Consider the following 23,832-nt stretch of genomic DNA (forward strand, 5'->3'; position numbering starts at 1 on the left):
TTTATTAAGAAATTAAGAGATCTTAATTTATTATTAAGAAAATTATTTATAAATTTGTTTATTGATATATTGAATGAGTTTTACTATTCATCATCTCCACATATCACATATCACATTTTTTTTTATTTTTTAAAATTTTCTTTTATTTTATTTTTTTAAAACTTATTGAATTATTCTACTCATTATCTATATACCACATATTTAATAAGAGAAAAAAATAAATAAAAAATAATAAAAATATGATATGTGAAGATGATTAATATAATTTTTATATTGAATACGTCACCGACATAAATGAAATCAATTAATATAAAAATCAATAATATTTTAATTATATATATATAAATAGTAAAAATTTTAATTTAAGTGGAACACCCGAAACTTGATATTTTATTCTATATCTTTAAAATCGTTTTAAAGAGAATGTGTGCCCACTGCCCATACAATTGGTCACGTACCGAATAAGGAAAGAGAGAGCACAAAAAAAAAAAGGATAAGAGTATACATAATCTACTATTCATTTTCATACTCTATAATTAATTGTTTCTTTTTTTTTTTTTTAAATGTAGAGATATTTTTAATAAGATGTGAAGTGTAAAATAATAAATAGTAACTTAAAAAGAATAATTTTTCAGTGCAAAAATGAGAGTAGATCGCAGTATAGCCCTTCCAAATCCATTCCAATCGATTAGAAATTGGAAAGTGAGGGAGGGGACACGAGGGTACATGGATTTGACCCCTAAGAAAATTGCTCCCTCACAAATTCCAACTTATCTAATTAACTTACTGTGGGGGAAGCAAAATCCAAATACATCTTTCTTTGTACAATTATATTTACCCTCCCTTTTCAATAAAACTCTATTTATCCGATTAAACTCAACTTAATTTATTAATACATTGTGCTGAAATAATTTTTAATTTGGGGTGGGAAGGGGTTGTCAAAGTTATTCAGGTATGGTTTATGCCATCAGCATGACTTGGTGTGAGCTCAGTTTTACCTTTTCTCAAATAGCTCCAAAAGGAGTATTATATATATATATATATATATATAATAAAAGGAAAATTCTATTTATAATCTTGAGTGGAAGACTGTGTGTGCAGATCCATTAATAAATAGAGGTAAAAGAATAAAAAACATCATTTTAAAAAAGATATTATTATAATTTTAAATTTTTTTTTTTAAAACATAACTGCATGAATTTACATGAATAGTCCCCATTTGAAGACTATATGTAGACTAACTCATAATAAAAATGAACTATGAAAATGGAAACATGTTTCAGGAACATGTGAACTGATGCTATCAATCATCCATTCACAACAAGCTTTTAATTTATAGAGGGCTAGATCTCTTGGTCTAGACAATGGTGGGTGATTTGAGTTAGGTTAAACCTCTGTTATCAACCTTATCAAGCAAAATAAAATACACAAACAAGAAAAGGAAAAGAGAGAGATAGTACAATACCAATTATAATACATAAACAACACAGTATCACAATTTTATCTCCTTTCCACAGTAACCTTTGTTAGCTTGGATCCTTTATTATATATCAACATCACATGAAAGAATGAAATTGACTGCAATTGATGAGCCAGAGTAAGAATTTGTACACAAATCAAACGCTTAGTTGCATCATTTCATGACAAAATCCCCAATCTTCTAGTGGTAAGCTTTGTTATAGAGTGAAACAAAATCTCCAAGCTACCAATATAAAGATTAGTAAGAAAATAAAATAAAGAAAAACTCAAAAAAATCACACCTTTTATTGCCAAAAAAATAAATAAACGAGTGGGCCGGTTCTTATACTCTGCTGTACACACTTCCATCCTCAGTTATCAATACAACCTAAGTAGACTGCGCATTTGCAAGCCCCTATTCCTTTACCGAAAATAAATTTTGAATCGAGATAAAAAAGAACAGAAAATGAAGATCGAATACAAAAATGCAAGCTCACAACAAACCTGTGACCAAAAAGAATAGCAAGCAACTAACTCAACAAATAGACAAAACTAGATATTCAAACCACCAGAAAGGGGGATAAAGAGATGCGCAAAAATATTTTGATTCTGTCCATTCACCATTGAAACAAGCTTCTTGGAAGCAGAAGCAGCTAAAAATGCACTGATGCTGCCCCTTTCACTCCTGAGAATTGAGTTCTCCACTGCACCCAAAAGGAAAAAAGAGCACTGCACCTAGAATACTTAGTAAGTTGTAAAAAGGACATTCAAAGTGAAACTATCGCAAGTAAGGAATACATACAGATTCACAAGCAAGATTTCGTCCACCTGCAACCTAAACTGCAGGGAGCTGAAGAAAAGGCAAGGAATAAAGAAGACTCAGAATAATTGAAGGGCCATCTTCAGCTTGTTCTGTTTCCATTTGGGCAACTTGAAAAAAGCATCCTTAGTCATCCCGAATTTCTCCCTGAACTCCTCCGAGGACAGATAAGTCTGTGTGCAGTGAATCAAAAGAATTCAGAACTGAAATGACATTGACAGAATATAGATATCATGACATAAGCGATATCAATACTTTACCTCTCTCTTGGTCACATCAATCTCTGTAACGGGATCTGTTGACGTTGTTTTAAGTTGCTCGTATGGGTATATTGGGAGACCTTCCTCATCTTCAGCTTCACCCTCTTTCACATCCTCCTGTATGGTAAGGGATCCTATTCTGCTGCTTATAGAATTCTCCTTGTCATTTGTCTCTGGTTTTTGTTTGGGGGCTTCCGGGCTCACTTCACCAATGACAAAAAAGCAAATGAGATTTACGCAACTTTATAGATTCAGATGCAATATTAACGAGTTTAACTTTCAAGAAACTAAAAAATGCATACCCTTAAGAGATCGAGGCATAAGAGCTTCTCGTGCAGGTGGCGGCTGTTCAAAAGTGGCAGTTAATGCTGCTATAGCTGAAGATTTGGAAGCCAAATTTCCTGAATCTGGGGTCACAGATCTTGGGTAGAGCTTTCTCACTACTGGGGGTGGAGTTGAAAGGTTTCTCGCATTATTAGGGTTCTCAAAATTAGCTGCAAGTGCATTGAAAGCTGGAGACCTGCCCCTTACACGAACTCGGTCAGGGCTAAAAGACATGCTTCTGGAACGCTGTGATTTTTCTGGAACACTAGACCTTCCTCCATAAGATACAGGTGTTCTTCGTTTGGGTTTCTAACCATGGATCATACATCTCATCAGAATGTTAATGTCAAACAAAACAGGGGCAACAAGAACCAAAAAAAGGCATCATACATGTCAAATGTACTAGTTCCAACATGATATCAGACAAAACTATTAGTGTAAACTTAACTCTCTCGTGATTTTAGAGGTATATACTATTTTAACAACTAATTAAAGTTCATTTGAAGTTCTTAATCTGACATTATAATAAAGCTCATTCAAACGTAAAGTGTAAGGCATAATTTATTAAGAGCCTTCGCGTGATATTGTGGTATCAATGCACAGATTTATTACAGAATGAAACCCCCATACTTTCTGATTTCTTAATAATAGCAACCAATTCCCAGTCTTTGTTGAAAGATTGATTATGACATGACTAAACAGTTGTAGCTTTGATAAAACATTTGTATGGCTTTTCAAAAATAACTAGTCAGTGCACAGGAATTGTTCATTTTTAACCATGTTCAGAATTTTATGGTGGTCTTTTCAAAATCTGGCATTCTTCCATGACTAACTCTCATAAATTAGATTTTGAAAAAAAAAATTAGATTTTGAAAAAAAACAATTACAAACTGATCAAGAGGAAAGAATACGAAGCCATCCAGGATTTTTAAACTTTAAAAATATTATTTTAAATAAATTTTTATATGAACTTTCAAATTAGTTTCAACACAATAATCAAATTCACGACCATTTCATACAGGACCGCAAACGTGGTTCAATAAAAGCAAAAATCTTGCTTAAAAAATTATAGATGTTATAGATGAATTGTGAATCCAGAAGAAAAGAAAAGAAAAAACATAAGTGCAGCGAAATAATAAATTACCTCTGGTCCAAAATTGCCTAAAGCAAAGTACCCATGTACTCATATTTATTTATTTGGATATTTTTTGAAATTAGGACTTCTTCATATTCAAATATATGAGAATTTCTTCTGTCCCACCTATTATTAGGCAGCACTTACCAACGTATGACAGACGAAATCACATTAGGGTGACACCCGGGAACAGAATGTAAAGGAACTCGAAAGCAGTTACCCAAGTTCAAGATCAAAGAGAAGCTAAGTAACCAGAAAGAGTTAACGAGAACTTACATCAACAGTTGGAGTTCCCCCACTTTTCAACAAGGTAAGCTTCCTTTGGAAGGAGTTCCCATGCATCTATACCCAAATGAAAAGATTTTTACAAATATTTTACGTCATGACAATTGGTTTACCACAACTTGAAAGTCACTTACGGCAGATTTTGCAGAGTCCCATTTGAAAAACCGTGTGAAGAAAGGCGGCTCACTCCCTTCCATGACAATATATATTGGAGCTTCACGAGATAACTTTTCTAGAAGAAAATCACACTCGAGAAAACTCTGTTGAAAGTAAGAAGCAAAAGTTAAGAACAAGCAACGATTCAGGAACGTGCTGTCCAACATCTGAACATGCAAGTCAAATCAGACTATGATTCAGGAATAAAGACACGTTGCATTTAACTGAAATTAAAAGACTTAAATGAGCAGGTGGGTGGTAGTTAGCTCAGATGGTTAGGTCTCTTATCATACAAGGAACTGACAACAGAATCCTGTATCTCTGTATACACAATGAGCCTCTAGTGGAAAAAATAAAAATAAAACAATACTTAAAATGAGCAAACTTAAGTATACTGGTATCATAGATTCGCCCAAAAATATAGATACATGAGCACTTTAAATAGTGACTGGAGTACAAGTATTGCTTCCAGGAAATCCAAATTAGTCTTACCTCCCCAATAGTTAAAGCCTGCGCTCTATTCTTGGTGTCAACCTGTTGACCAACCCAGACAAAGATATCTGAGTGACTATCTAGGATGAATATATCTTCAGTCATCAAATCGTCTTGAGTGAAGTTGTATATTTCAGTCACCTGCAAGAATGAATCAACTTAAACTCGTGGTGCAAAGTATAGAAACACCTTGAACAACAAAATAAAAGCATTTCGCAGAATGTCATTTTACATTACAAGCATAAATGAAAGTAAATTCCAGGATCATTCACAGATTGTCAGAGTATAGGATTAGAAATTATGCATCAAATGATATACATACCTTCAAATTTCCTGCAGATCAGCGTGCAATTAAACCATGAAAAGAAGAAATAAAATAAAAAGTCAACTTTAAATTTAAACTAAGGGAAAGAAACAAAAATGGAGAAAAGGAATAAATTTACCAACCAAAATTTTTAATTATCTATACCTTTTGAGAAATCGCAAGAAAATAGGTGAGGATCACTTTCAGCTTCCCTGACAATCTTTTGGCTGGGGTATTCAGATTTCCCTCCCAACAAATCCCAAAACTGGTCAGTTTCGGCACCTTCCTTTTGGGTTTTGGACTGTACATTTGGCTGCAGACAATTAACAAGCATATGAGAAGAAGATAGACATGATTTACTCCCGATGAACAAAGCAAAAAATAGTAAAAGGAAACATAAATATCCTCCTTAAGATGAAAATTATGTTCAGATGAATTAGCAGCCATATTGGCTATAAAGAAATTCACCAGCAGTTCTCCTCACTCTGGATATGTTGCCGAATGGTAATATACAAGAATCTATACATGTTGAATCATTCTTTTTTTTATTTTGGAGGACAGTCAAACACACACACACATCAGACCTTTATCAGATCAAGCTGTCTCTCAACCAGCTCCTGATTATCCGAGGTTGTGAGGCTCCCAGACCACGTAAAGATGGTAGAGTCACTGTGTAAAATATAACAGTAGGAAGAATTCAAAGATGATGCAACCTGGTTCAAAAAAAGAGAAAAATGAAAAAGGTAGAATTATTATAGCATAGATAATAGGTTTATGCCCAAAGGAGGTAAAACTAACAAATATCTAGAAGACATACAGCTTCAACTTGTATCGCTTGCATATTATCAGGTCCAGTGCCTTGGACTCGAAATAACGCAATACCATCCTCTTTATATGTATCATCTGGAATTCCCTTCTCCGCAATGTCATTTTTGTATCCATCACTAAGACCACCCTGATAATTTATAAGTTGTTTTTTAAGTCAATTTGAATTTTTTACTTGGAAATATATCATAAAAAAAACAGGAGTGCCATAATTTAAGTTCCCTCCACTGTATCTCAGAATTATACAAACCTTGAAAACAATAAAACTCTGGAAGATTGAATACAACTGAATGGGCTCATTTCCCTCATAGATGCGGGCCTGACAATAAATAACAAATGCCATCAGTGTGAGGCATCTAACAGGAATGAAGACAATAATTTCATCGATCAAACAAATGTATTCACGACTCACAAGTGAAGTAAACAACCTGAGCAGGAAGATACTTCAATGATTCAAGCATCTTGCTTGCCAGTGAAATAGCTGAGGCCCTCTCACCCTGTTTTCAGTAATAAATACACTGTAAGTAAAGAACTAATGGATTGGTAATGGCAGTAGGGTAGCCATATTCATTCATTTGCTTTTGCATGATTATGCACAAAGATACCCATTGAAACACAAAACTAGCTATAGATTAAAAAAACAAAGAAACCATAACTTCTGATCTCCAGATCCCAGACAGCAAGCAAAGCAACCTCTACGGCAATAAGTCAGCACACATTCATTTCCTGGCCCAATCCTCGATTTAAATTAAGAGGGTAAAATCAACTTTTCTATGATGTTTAAATAAGATGAGGACCTATTTTACCATTAAATTTAATAATTCCAATATCTCTAAGCTAGAAGAAAATAAAATCTTTTGCCATCTCATGTTACAATTCATCATAAGATTGAGAGATGAGATCCATAGCTAATTATTTGTTAATGATCTCCGCAGTATAACTTTTTACAAGTAAAAATATTATATATCAATAGGAGTAACCAAGTACACTGGACGTATACAAGAAAACACCTAGCCCATACTAGAGAGCTCCTAATGACCCAAAAAGCCTGTGAAAAATTACCCAAAATACACTAAGCTCGAATTGGAATAGAACACACCTCCCCAACCCCAACCCCTTGTTTCCCGTAAGACTAATACTCCACCCGAAACTCCCTCTACGAGAACGTCTTCATAATGCCCGCAGGATAACTAATTCAATATTTTTGCTTCTAGGCATTCAATGCCCCTAAAAGAAAATAAAAGAAAAGACAGAAGCCATACCAACCCAAGGTGACAACCGTTGGAGGAAAAAGATTAATCAGGCACATGATAGATGAATTAACAAAACTCAGAAGGAAATTAATTGCACGATTAGAGAAGATACACATATATGCATTACCAAACATCAGTCTCTCTACAATATGTACCCATTCCATACTGGAACTATTTCAGATATATGCATTAAAAGAAAAACTCCAAATAATATGCATTTAGATAGAAAAGGCAAGATGAACAACATTGAAATCTATATGAGGCCAATAATGAAGTTCAATCTCTCAAGATAATAAATGTACATTCTTGGTTGTCTGCATCACTGTTGATGCATAAACATGGACCTACAATATGTAATCATTCTAAAACATTAGTCAGGAAAAATAGTCTGTGATAGCTGCTATGTACTCTTGCAATGAAAACACTGCAGACCAGTTCTTTCCCACTCTTAACTATATAACCTTCAAGGTCCCAGGCCTTTCTTATGGAAATGTTTGTAAGACTTTCAAGTGCTCTATAAGATGCTCAACATTGTGTTAAAATATAAATCAGAATAAGGAATCACAAAATGCTCAAAATATTTTTACCTCAACACTTTGCTTTCCAAACCATGTTCCTATAAGGTATTCCTCTTTATCTTCTCCTGGATATGAATACTGAAAGATATAGCAATCTCCACTGTAAAATTTTGACTGATCAGAAGCTGGAAGGAGAATCTTTTCCTGGCCATTCACACGCCAAACCTGTGTAACAAGGATTGAGATACCATCTGTAACATGATCATAAAGAAAGGAATAGATTGGCTAATGATTTATAACCACGAAACAGAATTTCCCCATCGGAACTAGTACGGAGCAGGTACCGGACCTATGGCATTCATCCAAGTTTGAGGAATCATCTCAGAAATATTGGCTAAATAACAACTGCAGTCATTCAAGAACCTAAAAGAATCAATAATGGTTCTATGCAACTCATCTCATCTCATCTCATCTACTTTCCCAAATTCCCATACAAAATAAAATAAACAATTCAACTTTTTCAAATCCCAAAACAAAAATAATATTAAAAAAATACATTCTAACAATATTTTATTCGACTTTTTAACTTTAATCTCAACTCATCTCATCTTATCTGCGAAAACAAACGAGGCATGAATACATTTTAACAATTTTTGTCCAGTCATTTTGCTTGTATTTCCTAAAATCCAAGTTCCTGCTTCAGATGTCCCACATTGATGAACCACATTTTCTTCTTCCATTTCCCGGAATCCCATGTCTTTTTGGCATCCGCTTCCCATTCAGGTAAATACAAAGATTCAACAGGCAGTTTTTGGGAGTTTCCAAGGTGAGTGGCACATCTAGCTTAATTCTTTCCAAAATTGAAAAATAAAAGGTTGGTTTAGTAGCTTTTTTTTTTTTGATAAGTAAAGGTTGGTTTAGTAGCTATTAAGAGAGGAAAATAATAGCCTCCATTTTCAAGATCCTCACTTATAGTCTGGTGTGCTATTACATGTATAGGTTACAGATATCAATAAGCACCTGTAAATTCCCCGTGCAATCAATATATGGCTGAGGTTCTTCTTTAACTGGATCAGATTTCAATAGACCCTTCACGTTAACACCTTGTCGCTTTAGTAGTGCTACAAAATCATTGAGAAAGAACAGATATAAGAATTCCATATGGTGATAACAACGAGGCTATAGCTGCTGCTGATAATCATGATAATAGTGATGATCTTTTTTTTGATAATAGTGATGATCTTAGGGAAGGATAAACTATGGCATGGGAGAAACGATCCAGAAAATATCATAATCACTTACCTGCAACCTTGCCTCGACCATCCTCTGACACAGCTACATCAGTGGTCTGCGGCCATGAATCAAATTTGGAGCGGAACATCACAGTTTCAAATCCCTCAATTACACGAATAATGTGAGATTTAGGTCGATCTGGGCTACGGACTAACTCCTGTTTGGTGAGATTATTAATAGTACAAGTGTCAATGAAATTCTTTATCAATGTGCAGAGCTATTGGATAAGAAAAAACATTGAGCATTACTTCTGCAGCTCCACTTGCACTCTTTCTTTCATCAAGAGAGGTACTTCTCCCCATCCATACAAACACTTCTATCCCACAATTGAGTAGATAGCATTTATTTGTGTCTAGCAAGCCCCTTGTCAAAGAATCAGCCTCAACGGGCTCTGCATTCCCCTTCTCAATTCTTAAAAGGGAAATACATATCTGTTAGAGCTACAACATAATCGGACCCACAATTCATAGTACTAAATGAAAATTCATCTCTTCTCATCTTAAAAAAAAAATTGAACTAGTTATCATTTTCTCATTCTTATTTTGAAAAAACATAATGAGAGTTTGTAAATGATAATGATAACAACAGTAACAAGAACAGTAATAATTACAACAACATGACATAATGTGAAAGGAAGAATGCACACACAGATGCCAATGGTTCTAAACAAAGGACATCGCCCTTCCCCATACAAGGCTTTAGTGAAATCACAGGGTCAATTCTATCTCGTAAATGCACGTGTTAAAGAATATACCTGCATATGTACACGTATGAATTTCTAAAATAACATGTTGGTTGATATAGAGATAACAGGAAGGATTTGTGGTATAGATACTACATCACAAATACAAGAGGTTAAACTAAAACATATATTACCTGAGTAACTTAGTAGGATGAGTATCAACAGTCTTATCCCCATCGCTAGCTGTTTTCCTAGGAAGTGGAGCAAAGCCACCAAAGAAAGCCCAAAATTCTCCAGTTTCGGCATCAGCCATCAACTTTCCATCCTCTACATGGAAATATAAGTACATTGACTCAAGAAAGCGATATCATTCAATCGTCTTTAATCTTCTGAATATAATAGTCCACTTACCAACTGCAGCTACCTCACATTTCCCATCATGATAGGTATCTTTAATGTACTGGACAACTTCTAGCGCTTTAGCCCTCTCTTGTATGGACGAGTTTGACCCATTAAATTGGAATATTTTGGACTTGGTATCCAGAATAAAAATGTCATCATGGTTCAGAGAGGATCGAGCAAAAGGAACCTGTCATCAGCGAAAAATAATCAACTAGCAGAAAAGACATATTTTATCATGATATATTTTGTGTATGTACACAAGTTTTGTACATACATAATTCGCACGCTTTAAGTCCCCTCATCTACCAAAAGATTTGTCAAAAGGCTCACTTCTTTTACATTTTTTAAAGAAATAGGATGGTACCTCGTGGAATTTCTTGATAGCCACTCACCTCTTTTACATGGACAACATGTTTTCCTTTACAGACAAACAACCGTGTCTTGTGCTCTTCAGCTTCAGCATGTTTGAATCCTGATGAAACTCCACCTTCTTGAGGTATAATACATGGTTTAAAATTGGATAGGAACTTTTCAGTTTCATGGCCCTGTCCTTCCCGATACTGAACGGCACGTCCTCCAAGAGCTGCATCAAGTTCAACTGTCTTGATTGCTGCTGCACCAGCTTCATCCTGTTTGAACAACATTGTGGTCACCATGTAAGAATTTCATCCTCAGAATGTAGAATTGGATATAAACCACAAATATGCGCCAATCACTTACCTGAGAGGTATCTTTACCAAGCCAATAATGAATATCATGACGCAAGGCACCACTTTTTGAGGCAGTCGTCTGCAAGCAGTTTCAAAAGCTAACAACTTAATTAGCATATGGACTTATTTGATGTGATGACGTATGGCACCACTTTTTAAGGTTCTGTCTGCAGACAGGCACGAAAGAAAATGATCATGGTGCCTACCTTGATTCTTAGACAGCTAGTACTAAAAGAATGAACTTTTTAAGCACCTATCTATAAAAAAAATTTGATTGGTAAACAAAGATTTTATTGATAATCAGAATAGGCAGGAGCCCCCTATCTATAAAAATCTTTCAATTACATAGGACATACACCAAGAAAACACAGAAGAAAAACAGTTGAAGTTTACATTACTAAGCAGCTATTCAAACACTCAGGAATGATGCTCTTGTTCCAAATAATTATCGAAAAGCAATATAAGTCCCGATAAAAGGAAACAGAAGGGCTAGAATTCTGTATTAGAGCCATAGTTCGCAATTGCATTATATCCATATTACCTAGATTTTGTGCATGTGCACATGATCAAAACTAAACTTATTCTATCAAAAATTATAGTGATAGGAGGATCCGGGCCAATGGCGGCACAGATTAATCATTACAAAAAATAAGGTTTCACACATAGTTATTAAACCAAGATCAGCATGGACAGTTCAACCAGTGAATTGACAACCCAGTGTCTAGACCGGTACAGGTCGATAATAAAATTGTGTAAGCGTACGACTCAGTCAAACCCAGTGGGATTTTTGTGACATGTTTTACCCAGGCAGGTTTTGTAAAACCATTGGGAATTTTTTCATGAACTTCAAACAACAAACCTATTTAATTTTTATTTGTAAAAATAAGTCTGGAATTTTGATCTGTTGTTGGAGGGAAAAAGCTATACTAAGGATTGGAGAGGGATCATGGGGACACTAAAGATTGCAACTGTGTGGAATATGGCTCCCATTTGTATATTTTGGTGCATCTGGAGTGAAAGAAATGATAGAAATTTATAGGATTGTGAGTGCTCCTTGGAAGAGTTTTAAGAGCTTTTTTTGGAAGACTTTATTTATGTGGGCCATTGCTCTAGATTTAAATGGTCTCAGCTTCCATGATTTCCTTGTAACCGTTTCTAGTTCCTAAATAGGTGTAATCACATGTATACTCGGGCTATGCCTATCTCTATATCAATAAAATATCTTCTTACTTATTAAAAAAAATTATATTTTCCCTTAATGAATTACTTTATCTTTTAATGACTCTCTTGATATATGCCTAATTTTTTTCCTGATTGTATCTTTCGATCCCTTCTTTTAATGAGATAAATCCAATCTTCCTTATTACCTACCTTGACCTTGCTTTTCTGGATACTGACTTCATAATATTTCTATTATCAAAGATTTGGTCAAGCTCCTTTTAGCTTATCTCACATAAAACGACCTCAATAATTGTTATTTTATCAAGAACGTCCTTATATACTAATATATTTACATTCTATATCCATAAGCCATTTTATATTTTGTAAATTGATTTTTCAAAATCTTCCAATTTCTCAAAATGAGAGAGTATTTTTGTTAATATTTAAATGACCTTGTGGGTCAACTGTACCAAAGACCTATAATGGGTCAAGTTCTGATCAGGGTTGACTACTTGTGGTTTCACATATTCGAAGTTAGCTATAAATGCATTCCATAGCGACAACCAACAAAATGATACAACTATCTTCTAAAGCAACAACAGTTCATATAAAGGATAGATGTAGAAGTTTAACCAGCTCTATGAGGAAAACAACAGAATGTTAATTCTAACCATTTCAGAAAACCATTGATATTGGGCATTATCTGAGGATCTAAGTACATACAAGATCTACTATGAACCTCATCCAAAATAGTACAGATTATTGAGATTGGGCGGGCACATATACATTTTCCATAAGATGCCCAAGTTCATTTCAACAGATACAGTTAAGGTTGTTCGGGTAAAGGATTACATTAACCACAAAAATAGAGGAAGAAAGATTCAGGCCAATAGAAGCACAGCTATAGCTTATCGAAAAATATTAAAAATCCAAATCTGCTAAATAAATAATAAAAATACATGGGCACAAATTTAGATCAGAATCAAATTACTTACTTTCAAGATCACATAAGAGTCCCCTGTAAAAAATTTTCCATAACTAGACTTTGGCACTGGAACAGGACGAAAGTTTTCAATGCGCCATATTTCGAGTCCACTATATTTTGTCAAGGACAATAACATCGGAACTTTTCTAAGAAAGAGATCAAATTTAAACCCATATCAGAGATCAAAAGAACGTAGGTAGGAGAAGAAGCAGCAGTAGAACCCACAACATCTGTCCTCATTTTTAGATTTATGTGTGTTTACCCTAATAAGAAACCCTAAGTTTATTAGAGATTGGGAACATTGCAAGTTATAAATCCCAAAACTGTAAAGATAATGAATAATCGCAAAGGATACGCTTTTTGTCCAGCTCCCTGGAAAGCTGGATCCAAATCTTTCATTGAAACAGACATACTTTTTTTGCAGCTTTAACCACTTGATTTTCACAACTATGGCTTGAAGATAGAGACAGATATAACCTGTAAAATGAGTCACAAGCTACAATGAGTAAGGAAGGGTAAATAAAATTAAAAAACTACCAGAGGAGACAGAAACTTGCCAATGCTATTACTCTGAAGAGGTAAATAAAAAAGACACATAAATTTCCAACAAAAAAGAGAAGTAAAATGGAGTTTGCGACTTTAACCTATTTATGGCAGGAAAAAGTTGAATAACAGTTGCATTTTTTTTTTTTAATGACGGAATAACAGTTGAGTTTTTTTCCAGGTAGATAGTGAGTTTCTAACAGTATACCTCATAAATACAAGCTACCGCCATATAGTTCACAACACTTTAGCATAATTGAAAGGAACTATAAGAGGTATATAGGCTCACAGTAAATATTTAACAACATTAAATGAATGAAACACCTTCAACTCAAGAATCAAGATTCTATCATCATTAGCTCCAGCAATGTAATATGGTTCACAGGAAATGCTTTCGATATTTTTTGGAATGTAGTCTAATGTCTTCATCAGATTTTTGTAGAGAGATTTCTGTCTAGGCTTTCATGCGGTTTCTTATTAATACACGAACATTTTTTTTCTTAATGTCCATGATAATCACCAATAATTGGTGAAGATATACAAATGGAAAAATTAAAGAGGGAAGAAAGATAACAGAGCGAAATCATGTTTAAAATAACAGGTGGACACAGATGTTATCAAATTGTAAATTATTTGTGTTGGAGAGGTCTTCCATCTACGTTTGGTTAACTACTTAAAGCACTCACAGCATTCAAAAGAAAGTTGCGTATATAAAAGTAATCAGGCAACTAAATTCACGGGCCTTGGGCTATGCCTAATATTACTATCAATAATACTTACCATTAATCCCTTGTCTTAATAATACTTACTATTACTTATCAAAAACAGGCCAGGAGTGCAAGTTGAGAGAGAGAGAGAGAGAGAGACGGACAGGAACCAACTCCACATAAAATTTACGGACAAAAATCAAGACGTGAACACAGGCACGCACTGCTATAACATCCACATTACCGATAGGCATTCCATTAGAAACAAAATCAAATAGAAAGCAGGAAGGACATCCACAGCAGCAAACAAGTATCACGGTTTCCAACAACTACCTGATAACGTCATGGATAACGTTCCCGGAAAGCACAAAATTATAATAGCACGTCACCGTTTCCAAAATTAAACTAATCTCAAATGCCCAACATTCTTCTATCACGTTACGAATATCAAAGTTCCGAACTTCGATACCATATGGTTTACAAAACACGGAAATATACAGAAATTCAAACACTTTCAGCTCAATCATGAGACCAACTAGGGTCTACTTTGCGCAAATCAGGCAACAGACGCGATAATTCGACACAGCCCAGTGAAATTCAAAGATTCATATCCATGAATCAGATCAAACTCACCACTAATAAAAAATAAAATAAAGCAAAATACGTCGAATTTCGCTAGTTTCTATAACAATGCATAAAAATAAATAAATAAATAAATAAAAACAGAGTTTTACACGTTCTAGCACCTCAATGGGTTTAATCCATCGGATTCGGGAAAATAGGAATAGAAAAGATAAAAAGTCCGAGCGGGAAAAGAAGAGTCCAAATATTGAAGTGAGAGTACCTGTAAATGAAGAGGAAAATAGGATTGAAGAACCACCCAGATCCAATCTAACGAAGAAGAATAAAAGAAAGAATCACGATGAAAATTTTGGAGGAGCAGAACATAGGAAAAAAGCTGAGGAAGGAGAATGAAGAAAGTGAGACAGAGAAAAAGAAAAGGAAAGCGGGGCTGAAGAAAGAAGAAGAATTCTAGAGAGAGACAGGGGAGAGATGAAAGGGGTTGGAGGGAATGATGATGATGGTGGAAGTGCCAGGCGTGCTTATCACTAACGGCAGCAGCAACAGCTAAAAGTCCCACATTCGCTTCCTCACTCATTAACTGTTAATTTTCTCTTTTTTTCAGCCATTTAATTCATTTTTAATATGTTGTCCCGGACTCCCGTGAAAGGAAAAAAAAAAAAAAAAAAATCCAACCTTTACATATTTTTATTTTTCTCTCTCGTTTTGTTATAGAAATGTAGAGTCTCCATTAAATTAATTTCAATGGAAAAACAATCCGCAACAGTAATTGCAGGTGCTTTTCAGGTAAAATTTGTGGGTTGTCGCTGTTGTTATGTTTCGAATTGATTAAAACAGTAAAAAGGTAGTAATGCAATTAAAAAATGAAACAAACAAAAAAAGTCGAGGTACCTTTACAGACAGAATTTGTTGTCGCCGTTCTTCATGCGCTGGGATGTAAATGTTTTCTTTGTAATTCTTTGAGATTGTGCTTCTTTCTTTACTGTGATTTGGATTTCTTCTTCTTCTTCTTCTTCTTCTTCTTCTTCTTCTTCTTTTTTTCTTTTTGTTCGAAGTTTTTAATTGGGATGAAGTTGTAAAAGAAAGGATTTTCCGAGAAAGAGTCAAGATTGAGTAAAAATGGTTGGTGGTGGAGTGGGCTGATTTCCGCTTTGTGAGGTTTGGATTCGGAAAGGGAGAGAGAATAAATGGTCTAAATATTGAGGGTGGAAAGGTCGGTCACCGCCTCACCGGCCATCATTCATGCATTGCCATTAAGCCTAAGGTGGGCCTTCTTTTTTGCTACTTTTGCGTTGTTTTTTAGTTAGAGGACCCCATCTTTTCACTGCTTTTTTCCGTTTTCTTTCTCTCTTTTTTCTCTTTTCTCGCCTATTTTCATTTACTTTTATATTCAATATTTTTTTTTTCTAAAACTTTGATCGTTTTACAGCACAGCAGAGTCAGGCAGCCAACCATTGATGCCCTTCTATTAGATGGAATATTCTGTGTTTGCTCATTGGTCAAGACTTTGGTTGGGATAATACCATTACTATTAGTGGGGGCTTCTCTCCCGTTAATAATATCAAAAGAATTATAAAAATGTTATGTTCAGTTATTTTTTTACATATTCTATTAATATAATTGATAGAGTCATTTTATTTTAATATAAAATATTTTTAAATATTTTTTTAAAAAAAAATTACATCAATACATTTAAAATTACTTCATTCATTATTAAGTAAAAAAAATTCACTGAGCGGTCAAATGGAACGGTCATTTTGGGGCAGCATAGTAGTCTTTTTCTATTCGTAATTAAGTGACGCGTAAATGGTTCAAGAGAAATGATAGTTATAGTAGTGAGTGTACAAGTATTGTATAATCATTTTAAAAAAAATGAATAAATATAAGACTCACATGAAAAAAATTAATTTTTTAATTATAAACTCTACTCTTTTTCAAAATGACTGTACGGTACTAACGCACTCTACGACTATATATAAAATTACTTTTGATTCAAATGTACCCACTTTTTGTTTGTTCAATACAATTATACAATGTAGTTTTACCTTTGTCTAATGGTCGATTTTGCTAAGTTAGTGTAGTGGTAAGTTAGATAGGGAAAAGAATAAGACTTCATAAGGTAAGCTTATTTATTCAACGGTCATAATTTAATTGAGACGCAAAGTGACTGGTTTTAATATTTTGAGAAAATAATGGGACAACTTTAATAACAATATGTAAAACTATCGATAATTTGAGAGTGTCATGTGTGATTTTCCATTATTATTATTATTATTATTATTTATGGATCTTGTTAAATTAAGTAGACCGGAGCTTTTACCTCGCATTTGTGCTTCTGGTATTGTGATTTTCACGTAGGCCGGCTTCGTCCTTTTTATTGCAAATCTCGTTGTGACTTAAAAGGTGTAGATGATGCTAAGCTTTTTTCTTCTTTTTTTTTTTCTCAGAAAAGGACATTCATTAACATAAAGAAATACATTATTTCAACATTACAAACTAATAGAAGGAAGTAGAAATAATAACAGGTGGATCATTTTCACTATGAAAATTCAATAAACATTGCGGAACTTTGGTCAAATGAATGCTTCCAATAAAATTATTGGAAGCTACCCATTGCGCAATGGCATTGCCGCATCGATTCTGAGAACGATGTATTTTTTTTTACTTCCCAATTTAAGGAATTTTCCAACAGCAATCTTGTGTCCCTTATGGTACTTTCTGCTATCCAATCTTGAGTTTTTTCTGGCTCTATCAATGCTAATATTGTTCTTTGAGAGTCCCCTTCAATTGTGATGTTCAATAAATGCCTGGAATGTGCTTCTTTAACTCCTAAAAATGTTGTCATTGCCTCCCCTAGATTTGGATTGCAACTTCCTAACTGATATTCCACAATGAAAATTGCCTCCCCAGTATGCGATCTGCAAACTGGAACTAGGATGCTTCCATTTGATCTTACTACCACATCAAAAGAAATAGAGTACTTATCCCTAGTATGTGGACTTGAGTATCCAAAATTTGAAAGTTATGAACCAGTTCCAAGATGAATCTAATCTGATTTTGAAGATCGTGTCATATGGCAGAGACGTTAAGGGACCAGGGTGATTGTCTCCAAAGGATTCTAGAATAGGAACACTATAAGAAAATATGATAGGCAATTTCTTCAACAGAGTTACAGATAGGACAGAGAGTTTGCTCTTCAAAGATGGAAAGACAGCTTTTCAGGAGAGCTCTGGTTAAGAGGATATTGTTGAAGACATTCCAGATGAAGAGTTTGAGTCTATCTTGAATTTTAAGGGACCACATCTTTTTTCCGAGTGGGGGTATTTTGGGCACTATTGGCATCAACATTACTACTTTCAGAGACCACAGCCGAGTAGGCAGATTTGACAAAAAATGTGAGATCTATAATTTTCATGGGTTTTATTTTCCTTCATATTTATTTAATGTGTTATTTTATTTTGTTTATGTTAATTTATTTTTGTGTATTTTCGATTTGGGCTTTTTAATTAGTAGTGTTTTATTTTTTTGGCCTATGTGTGTGTTGTTTGGGCCATGTGTGTGTGTTTAATTTGATCCAGCCCATGTGTATGTGTTGTGTTATGGCCCAACCCGCGTGCAAAACTAAGCCCAGCCCGTGTAAGTCTATTAACCCAGCCCCTCTCTTAGGAAAAATGGTGCCGTTTTGATGAAGTCTAGGGCTCCATTGCATTTCTCTTTGGCGCCCCACTGCTCTTCTTCTTCCTTCTTCTATTTTTTTTCTTCTGGTTTCTTCTACTTTCTTCTTCTTCCTTCGGTTTTCTTCTTCCTCCCACCTCCTTCTTTCTATCTTTTTCTTTCCACCTCTATCTTTCATGAGTTACTCGGTGTCATTCGGCAGTGAACTCTGAGAGGTTGTTGTCAAGACGTCGCTCCACTCAGCCACCTCCTTCTTCCGTGAGTATCTTCGTGTTGATTGGTGGTGGACTCCGTGTTGCACTGTCAGCCACCACGTCACACATCCGCACGAAATCTCTTCTCTCCTCCACAGCTTGCGTTGCCGGTTTCGTTTTCTCTACCCGAGTGGCACGTAGCCACCTGCTACCGCCTTGCTTGGCCTATAAATAGGCCCGGATTCCTCACTTCTCAAGAGATTCGAAATTAGTTCATCTCTCTCTCAACCTGAAATCTTGTTTCCCAAATTTGTGGTTGTTGTCTTGATAGTGTTGAGCTTTTGCCATGTGCACCACCACACGCAGTGTCTTACCCTGGTTGTTTGACCATCCCTGAGAGCCACCCGTGTTTGTCCACTTGCAATTTAGCCAACCCATGAGTTGAGAGCTCTTTTGGGCACTAAACCGCCGTGAGCTCCGCCGTTGTGCCACCACTTTGAGCAACACCCCTTTCACACGATCTTCTAGAATTTTTCCATTTTCACGTGAGTAATTTTCTAACGCGACCTGTGAGATTTAAATTTACATTATAATTGGTATTTTATTATAAACTGTTGGTTTGTTAGAATTGGGTCTTGGACCGTTGAAGTGTTGGGAATTATTGCAGTTGATGTTGATGTTGGGCCTTGGGCCGGATTGGAGGACGGGATTACGCGTGTAGTTGTGAAACTGTATATTTGTAATTATTAAGATTTTATGTAAAAGAGTTATTTACGATGTCATCCAATAATTGTTGTTGTCATATACATTTATCGTCTTTAATAAATTGTGCTATAAAGTCGTGTTGTCTGTTTGGAATCGAGACTGATTATGTGGGTGCGTGTGTATCATGACCCCGAGCCGAGATGAGGCATTATCTCGATGGAGCTCCTATGGTCACTCGGGAGCGTAACAGATTGACATAACATCTCCTGAGTTGTCGCAGGGCAACGACGGGAACAGACGAGACGGTAACGCTCTCGTACTGATTTTGTGACCTTTGGGTGGCGAGGTTAGAGGATACTTGGCCATGTACGCGCTGGGCGTGAAACTGTGCATAGCTCGTTACGAAGTCTCATGCACAGACGTTACCCGTGGTGTGACGATGAGAGCCAGGGTATGCGGACAATCCATAGGGGAGACCACGGTGCATGTATAATAAAATAATGGATATGATTGAGTCAAATGTGATTTTTTGGCGTGAGTGATTAAAAGTGTATTTTTGAGAAAAAGGGAATGTGGATTTGTTTCCTTCATATTTGACCGTATGTGGATGTGTGATTGTATTAATGTGATTTTAAATCTCTTGAATGTTTGTTTTGGTTAATTATTTGCTGAGAAGTCATAATCTTATTGAGGTGTATTATCTTACGGTTTCGTCTTATGATACCGTAGATTCTGATACAGAGCCAGAGTATGAACCTGAGGGGCCGACTCCGCCAGAGGCTTAAGTTGCTGATAAGTTGTTCAACGTTTTGGGATTTGTTTCCCTTATATGATTTGTTTTCTTTAAATTATATGTCGGATAACTGTATAATTCTTGTAAATATATTTTACTGTCTTTGAACAATTTTGGTACTTAATAAATAAATATTTTTTTAATTCTCGACTGCGAATATTATTTTGTACACTTATTGCATGTTGTACACACTCTGAGCACTGGTCATTGGGGTGCGTGATCTGTTTGGTCATCATCCCGGTGTCACGAACGCAACAAAAATAACACGTGGGGGTCGAGGGCGCCACATAAAATTTTCCAGATGAATGGTGAATCCATTTCAGACTATCCCCGGTAAAAAATAAATTGTGCTAGCAAGAGGAATTTTTTCTATTTCCTTTGCAGTTTCTTGAGAAAAAAAAATGTTGTAGAAGGATGGTGTTCCATCTCCTAAGTTCTTCAAGGATCAACTCAGAAACTCACATATGGAGATCCTGAATTATGGGAAGGGTTGAAGGTATTGGAATCGGAGGGGATAAAGTGGGAATCCAAGAGTCCTGCCAAACTTTTGTTTTTGCACCATTGTTGATTTGCATGCAAAGGTCAAATCTTTGATTCAACAAACCTTTCCAAAATTTGGAATTAGAGGGTTTAATTTACACAGTCAACCAAGAGGTCTATTTCAAATACATGTTAATAACAAAATCTTTCCACAAACTAGTGGCATTGGTGGCCAGATGCCAACCCAATTTGCAAAGCAAAGCTTTGTTGAAATGGGAAGTTAGTCTCATACCCATACCTCCCATGAATTTCGGTTTGCAAATGGATTTCCATAATTTTGGAGTGTAGTTATGAAATTTTTTTTGGGCTGAAACCCCACTAGAATCTCATGAGTGATGTGTCAATTTTATGAGAAATTGTTTTAGGGATGAAATTACTGGACATCATGTTGGTGGGGATGAAGCTAGCAACAAATTTTATGAGAGTAGTCCTGTCAGCTTGAGAAAAGAGCTTCATTTTCCAACTGGTTAGTTTAGCTTGAATCTTCTTCAGAGGCTCATTATAAATACTGCTAGTTAGTCTGTCAAAGCTTAAGGGGAGCTTCATTTGTCAAGAAGTTTACAGAGTTAAGAGAAATGTTATATGCGCAAAAATGTTCTACATCTCATAGAAAACAAAACATTTAGTTTGAGATGTACCAAGCATGAACCTATCATGCAAGATTCCAATTTTTTTGTCCTATTTTTCTTAAAAGTCGATGAAAATATTTTATAAAAATAAATTTAGAAACTAACGTAAATTGATATGATACATTAGATTATAAAATTATTTTTATTATAAAACAAATCAAACGTACTATATCAAATTATATTAATTTTTTAATTTTTTTTTATAAAATATCTTTATAACTACAGCACTTTTATTTATATATAGTTGGTGCCTTGAAAGTTGTAAAAAAGTTCAGCATCTAAATAAAGTTGACCTCAAGGCAAGTATAGTGAGTGAAAAGGTAACGAAGGCAAGTGTGTATATATATATATATATATATTGAGTTGTGTTATACAGAATCCTCATATCTATACATACTATTTAAAAATATATGATTTTATTTTTTTATCATCATATTTCATATAAATTTATATAAAATATGAGAGTAAAAAAATAAAATCAGATCTTTTTTAAATGATGTGTAAGGTGTAAGATTTATATCTAAAATTTTTCATATATATTTATAGTTGTAATAAGGTTGTAAAACGTAAAGTGAAAAGGTAACCAAACACATATATATACATCAAATTATAAAAAGAGTAATAAAAAAAACGTCTCATTTTACAATAAAGTTGTAAAACGTCGTACCTCGATAGCCAACCTATCGAGTCCAATTGTTATTCTGATCTTTTACTTCTTCTTAAGTCCAATTGTTATTCTGATCTTTTTGACAGTGAATGTTACTCCTTCTGCGTCTCATGGTGGAGGTCATGTGGACAAATTTCGTGTTGAGGTCAGTGGTTGTGAGTTACTGCAATCTAGATTTTTGTTTTCACACCCTTTTGAGGTTTTCATTAAGGCAATGAATGATGTTTTCCTCGATGATAAGAGACTTGTTAGAGGGAGGTTGGTTTTGAACCGCAATAAGATGCTAATTTAGATAGCTTATTCTAGTTTGGATATGCCCAAAATGATTCCTATTCTAAATTTTTATTTTTATTTTTATTTTTTACTGCAATAAGCTTTTGAAAGAAGATGTAAGAAGGGGTGCCCATGATGGGATTATCCTAGGCTCTTGCTACTACATTCGTGCTGTTTGGATCTCTGGCCCAAAACTCTTTAAATTTGAAAGATTTTTTAGTATTTTTTAAATCGAAGATATCCAGAAGAAGTGAGTTTTGCATCTGGAAAAAGGGAAGTCCATCTATTATTGGCAATTCCTCTGTCTATCATTTCCCTAATATGGGAGATACTATGCCTTTTATTAGTCCAAGTAAATTTTGGACCTGAGAAGCCTAAATCAACGAGGCCGTGTTGGTCCATGAAGAAATTTAGGCCATTTGGGTAGAAGGACAATGCAAAGGATTTCATGCCTATTTTTTCAAAATGGTTTAGAATTGAGTTAAAGTCCCCTATCCCTAAGATTGGACCAGAAAAATTAGAAACAATGGTACTCATGAGGTCCCAAAAGCAGATTGTCTACTGTGATTAGTACACCATAAACGCCATTACATGTTTTTCAGGGGAAGAACATGCATAAATATAGAAAAGTCTAGTCTATTAACAACATCATTTGTATTTACATCAGATAAAAGAGTTTTCTCAAGGAAAACTATATCAAGTTGGTGATGCTAAGCTTAATTGGCTTCCATTGCCCATGCACCTAACACCAGACTGAATGCTACGACATCAATTTGAAATAAAGCCACATTTTCGGTACTTGATATGTGACTTTAATTTCTACTATTTTGCATATCTTATATGGGTTTTGTTATTTATTAATTACTATTCACTCTCACATTTCATATTTAATATATTTTTTTTTATAAGATGTGTGATAATAAATAATAATTAATGAGAATAATGATCCATCGATCTTATATTATATTTATAGCCTACGAATTGGGTAACTCCGCAAGAAATTTCAATTTTTGCCGATATATTTATATATATAATATTTAATAATAAGAACACTAGAAGAAAATCTTTCAAAATTGAGATACTTGCGAAATAGTTATCACAGTAATTAATTAATTAATTAATTAATTGCAATAAATACTGGAATAGTGTGTACGTACGTACGTCCGTCCTTGATGATGCCTTGTACGTAGCTCTCATTAATAATATTTTTCGAATGAAAATGCTAGAAACCTATAAGTTGTCCTGTGATTTCCATTTGTCAAGAAGTTTACAGAGTTCTGAGAAATGTCGTACACGCAAAAATGTTCTAAAATCTCATCAGAAAACAAAACGTTTAGTTTGAGATGTACCAAGCATCAACCTGATTTCCATTTGTCAAGAAGTTTACAGAGTTCAGAGAAATGTTGTATGCGCAAAAATGTTCTACATCTCTTCAGAAAACAAAATGTTGACCAATCATCA

The 23,832-nt window shown here is 34.7% G+C and overlaps 1 protein-coding gene across 2 annotated transcripts; it reads right to left on the reverse strand.

The window, feature by feature from the left end:
- Positions 1–1,742: 1,742 nt before the first annotated feature.
- On the reverse strand, positions 1,743–16,057 carry LOC108979682 (villin-4-like). Of its 2 annotated transcripts, none has more exons than XM_035682974.1 (24): positions 15,787–16,057; positions 13,419–13,540; positions 13,074–13,173; positions 10,928–10,996; positions 10,600–10,836; positions 10,217–10,394; positions 10,000–10,132; positions 9,372–9,534; positions 9,133–9,280; positions 8,851–8,951; positions 7,900–8,055; positions 6,488–6,556; positions 6,310–6,378; positions 6,052–6,189; positions 5,819–5,947; positions 5,400–5,547; positions 5,253–5,263; positions 4,931–5,071; positions 4,417–4,542; positions 4,274–4,339; positions 2,841–3,171; positions 2,539–2,741; positions 2,261–2,451; positions 1,743–2,187 (listed from the first exon to the last, which is right to left on the reverse strand). In XM_035682974.1, the coding sequence occupies exons 2-23, from the start codon at positions 13,472–13,474 to the stop codon at positions 2,338–2,340; spliced, it is 2,886 nt and encodes a 961-aa protein (XP_035538867.1). In that variant the 5' UTR covers positions 13,475–13,540; positions 15,787–16,057; the 3' UTR covers positions 1,743–2,187; positions 2,261–2,337. The 2 variants fall into 2 exon arrangements, with proteins under 2 accessions (XP_035538867.1, XP_035538866.1); XM_035682973.1 differs by lacking the exon at positions 15,787–16,057 and adding an exon at positions 15,158–15,424.
- Between the last annotated feature and the right edge of the window lie 7,775 nt (positions 16,058–23,832).

The sequence above is a fragment of the Juglans regia genome, chromosome 11 (assembly GCF_001411555.2).
Source record: "Juglans regia cultivar Chandler chromosome 11, Walnut 2.0, whole genome shotgun sequence".
Classification (NCBI taxonomy): domain Eukaryota; kingdom Viridiplantae; phylum Streptophyta; class Magnoliopsida; order Fagales; family Juglandaceae; genus Juglans; species Juglans regia.

Bases quoted from the DNA above. Each gene is read 5' to 3' on its own strand.
- LOC108979682 (XM_035682974.1), bottom strand. From the start codon at position 13,474: ATGTCTGTTTCAATGAAAGATTTGGATCCAGCTTTCCAGGGAGCTGGA. The intron at 13,174-13,418 runs GTATCCTTTGCG...GACAAAATATAG, and splicing joins CAGGGAGCTGGACAAAAAGC to TGGACTCGAAATATGGCGCA. The intron at 5,548-5,818 runs GTCTGATGTGTG...AATTGTCTGCAG, and splicing joins GACAGCTTGATCTGATAAAG to CCAAATGTACAGTCCAAAAC.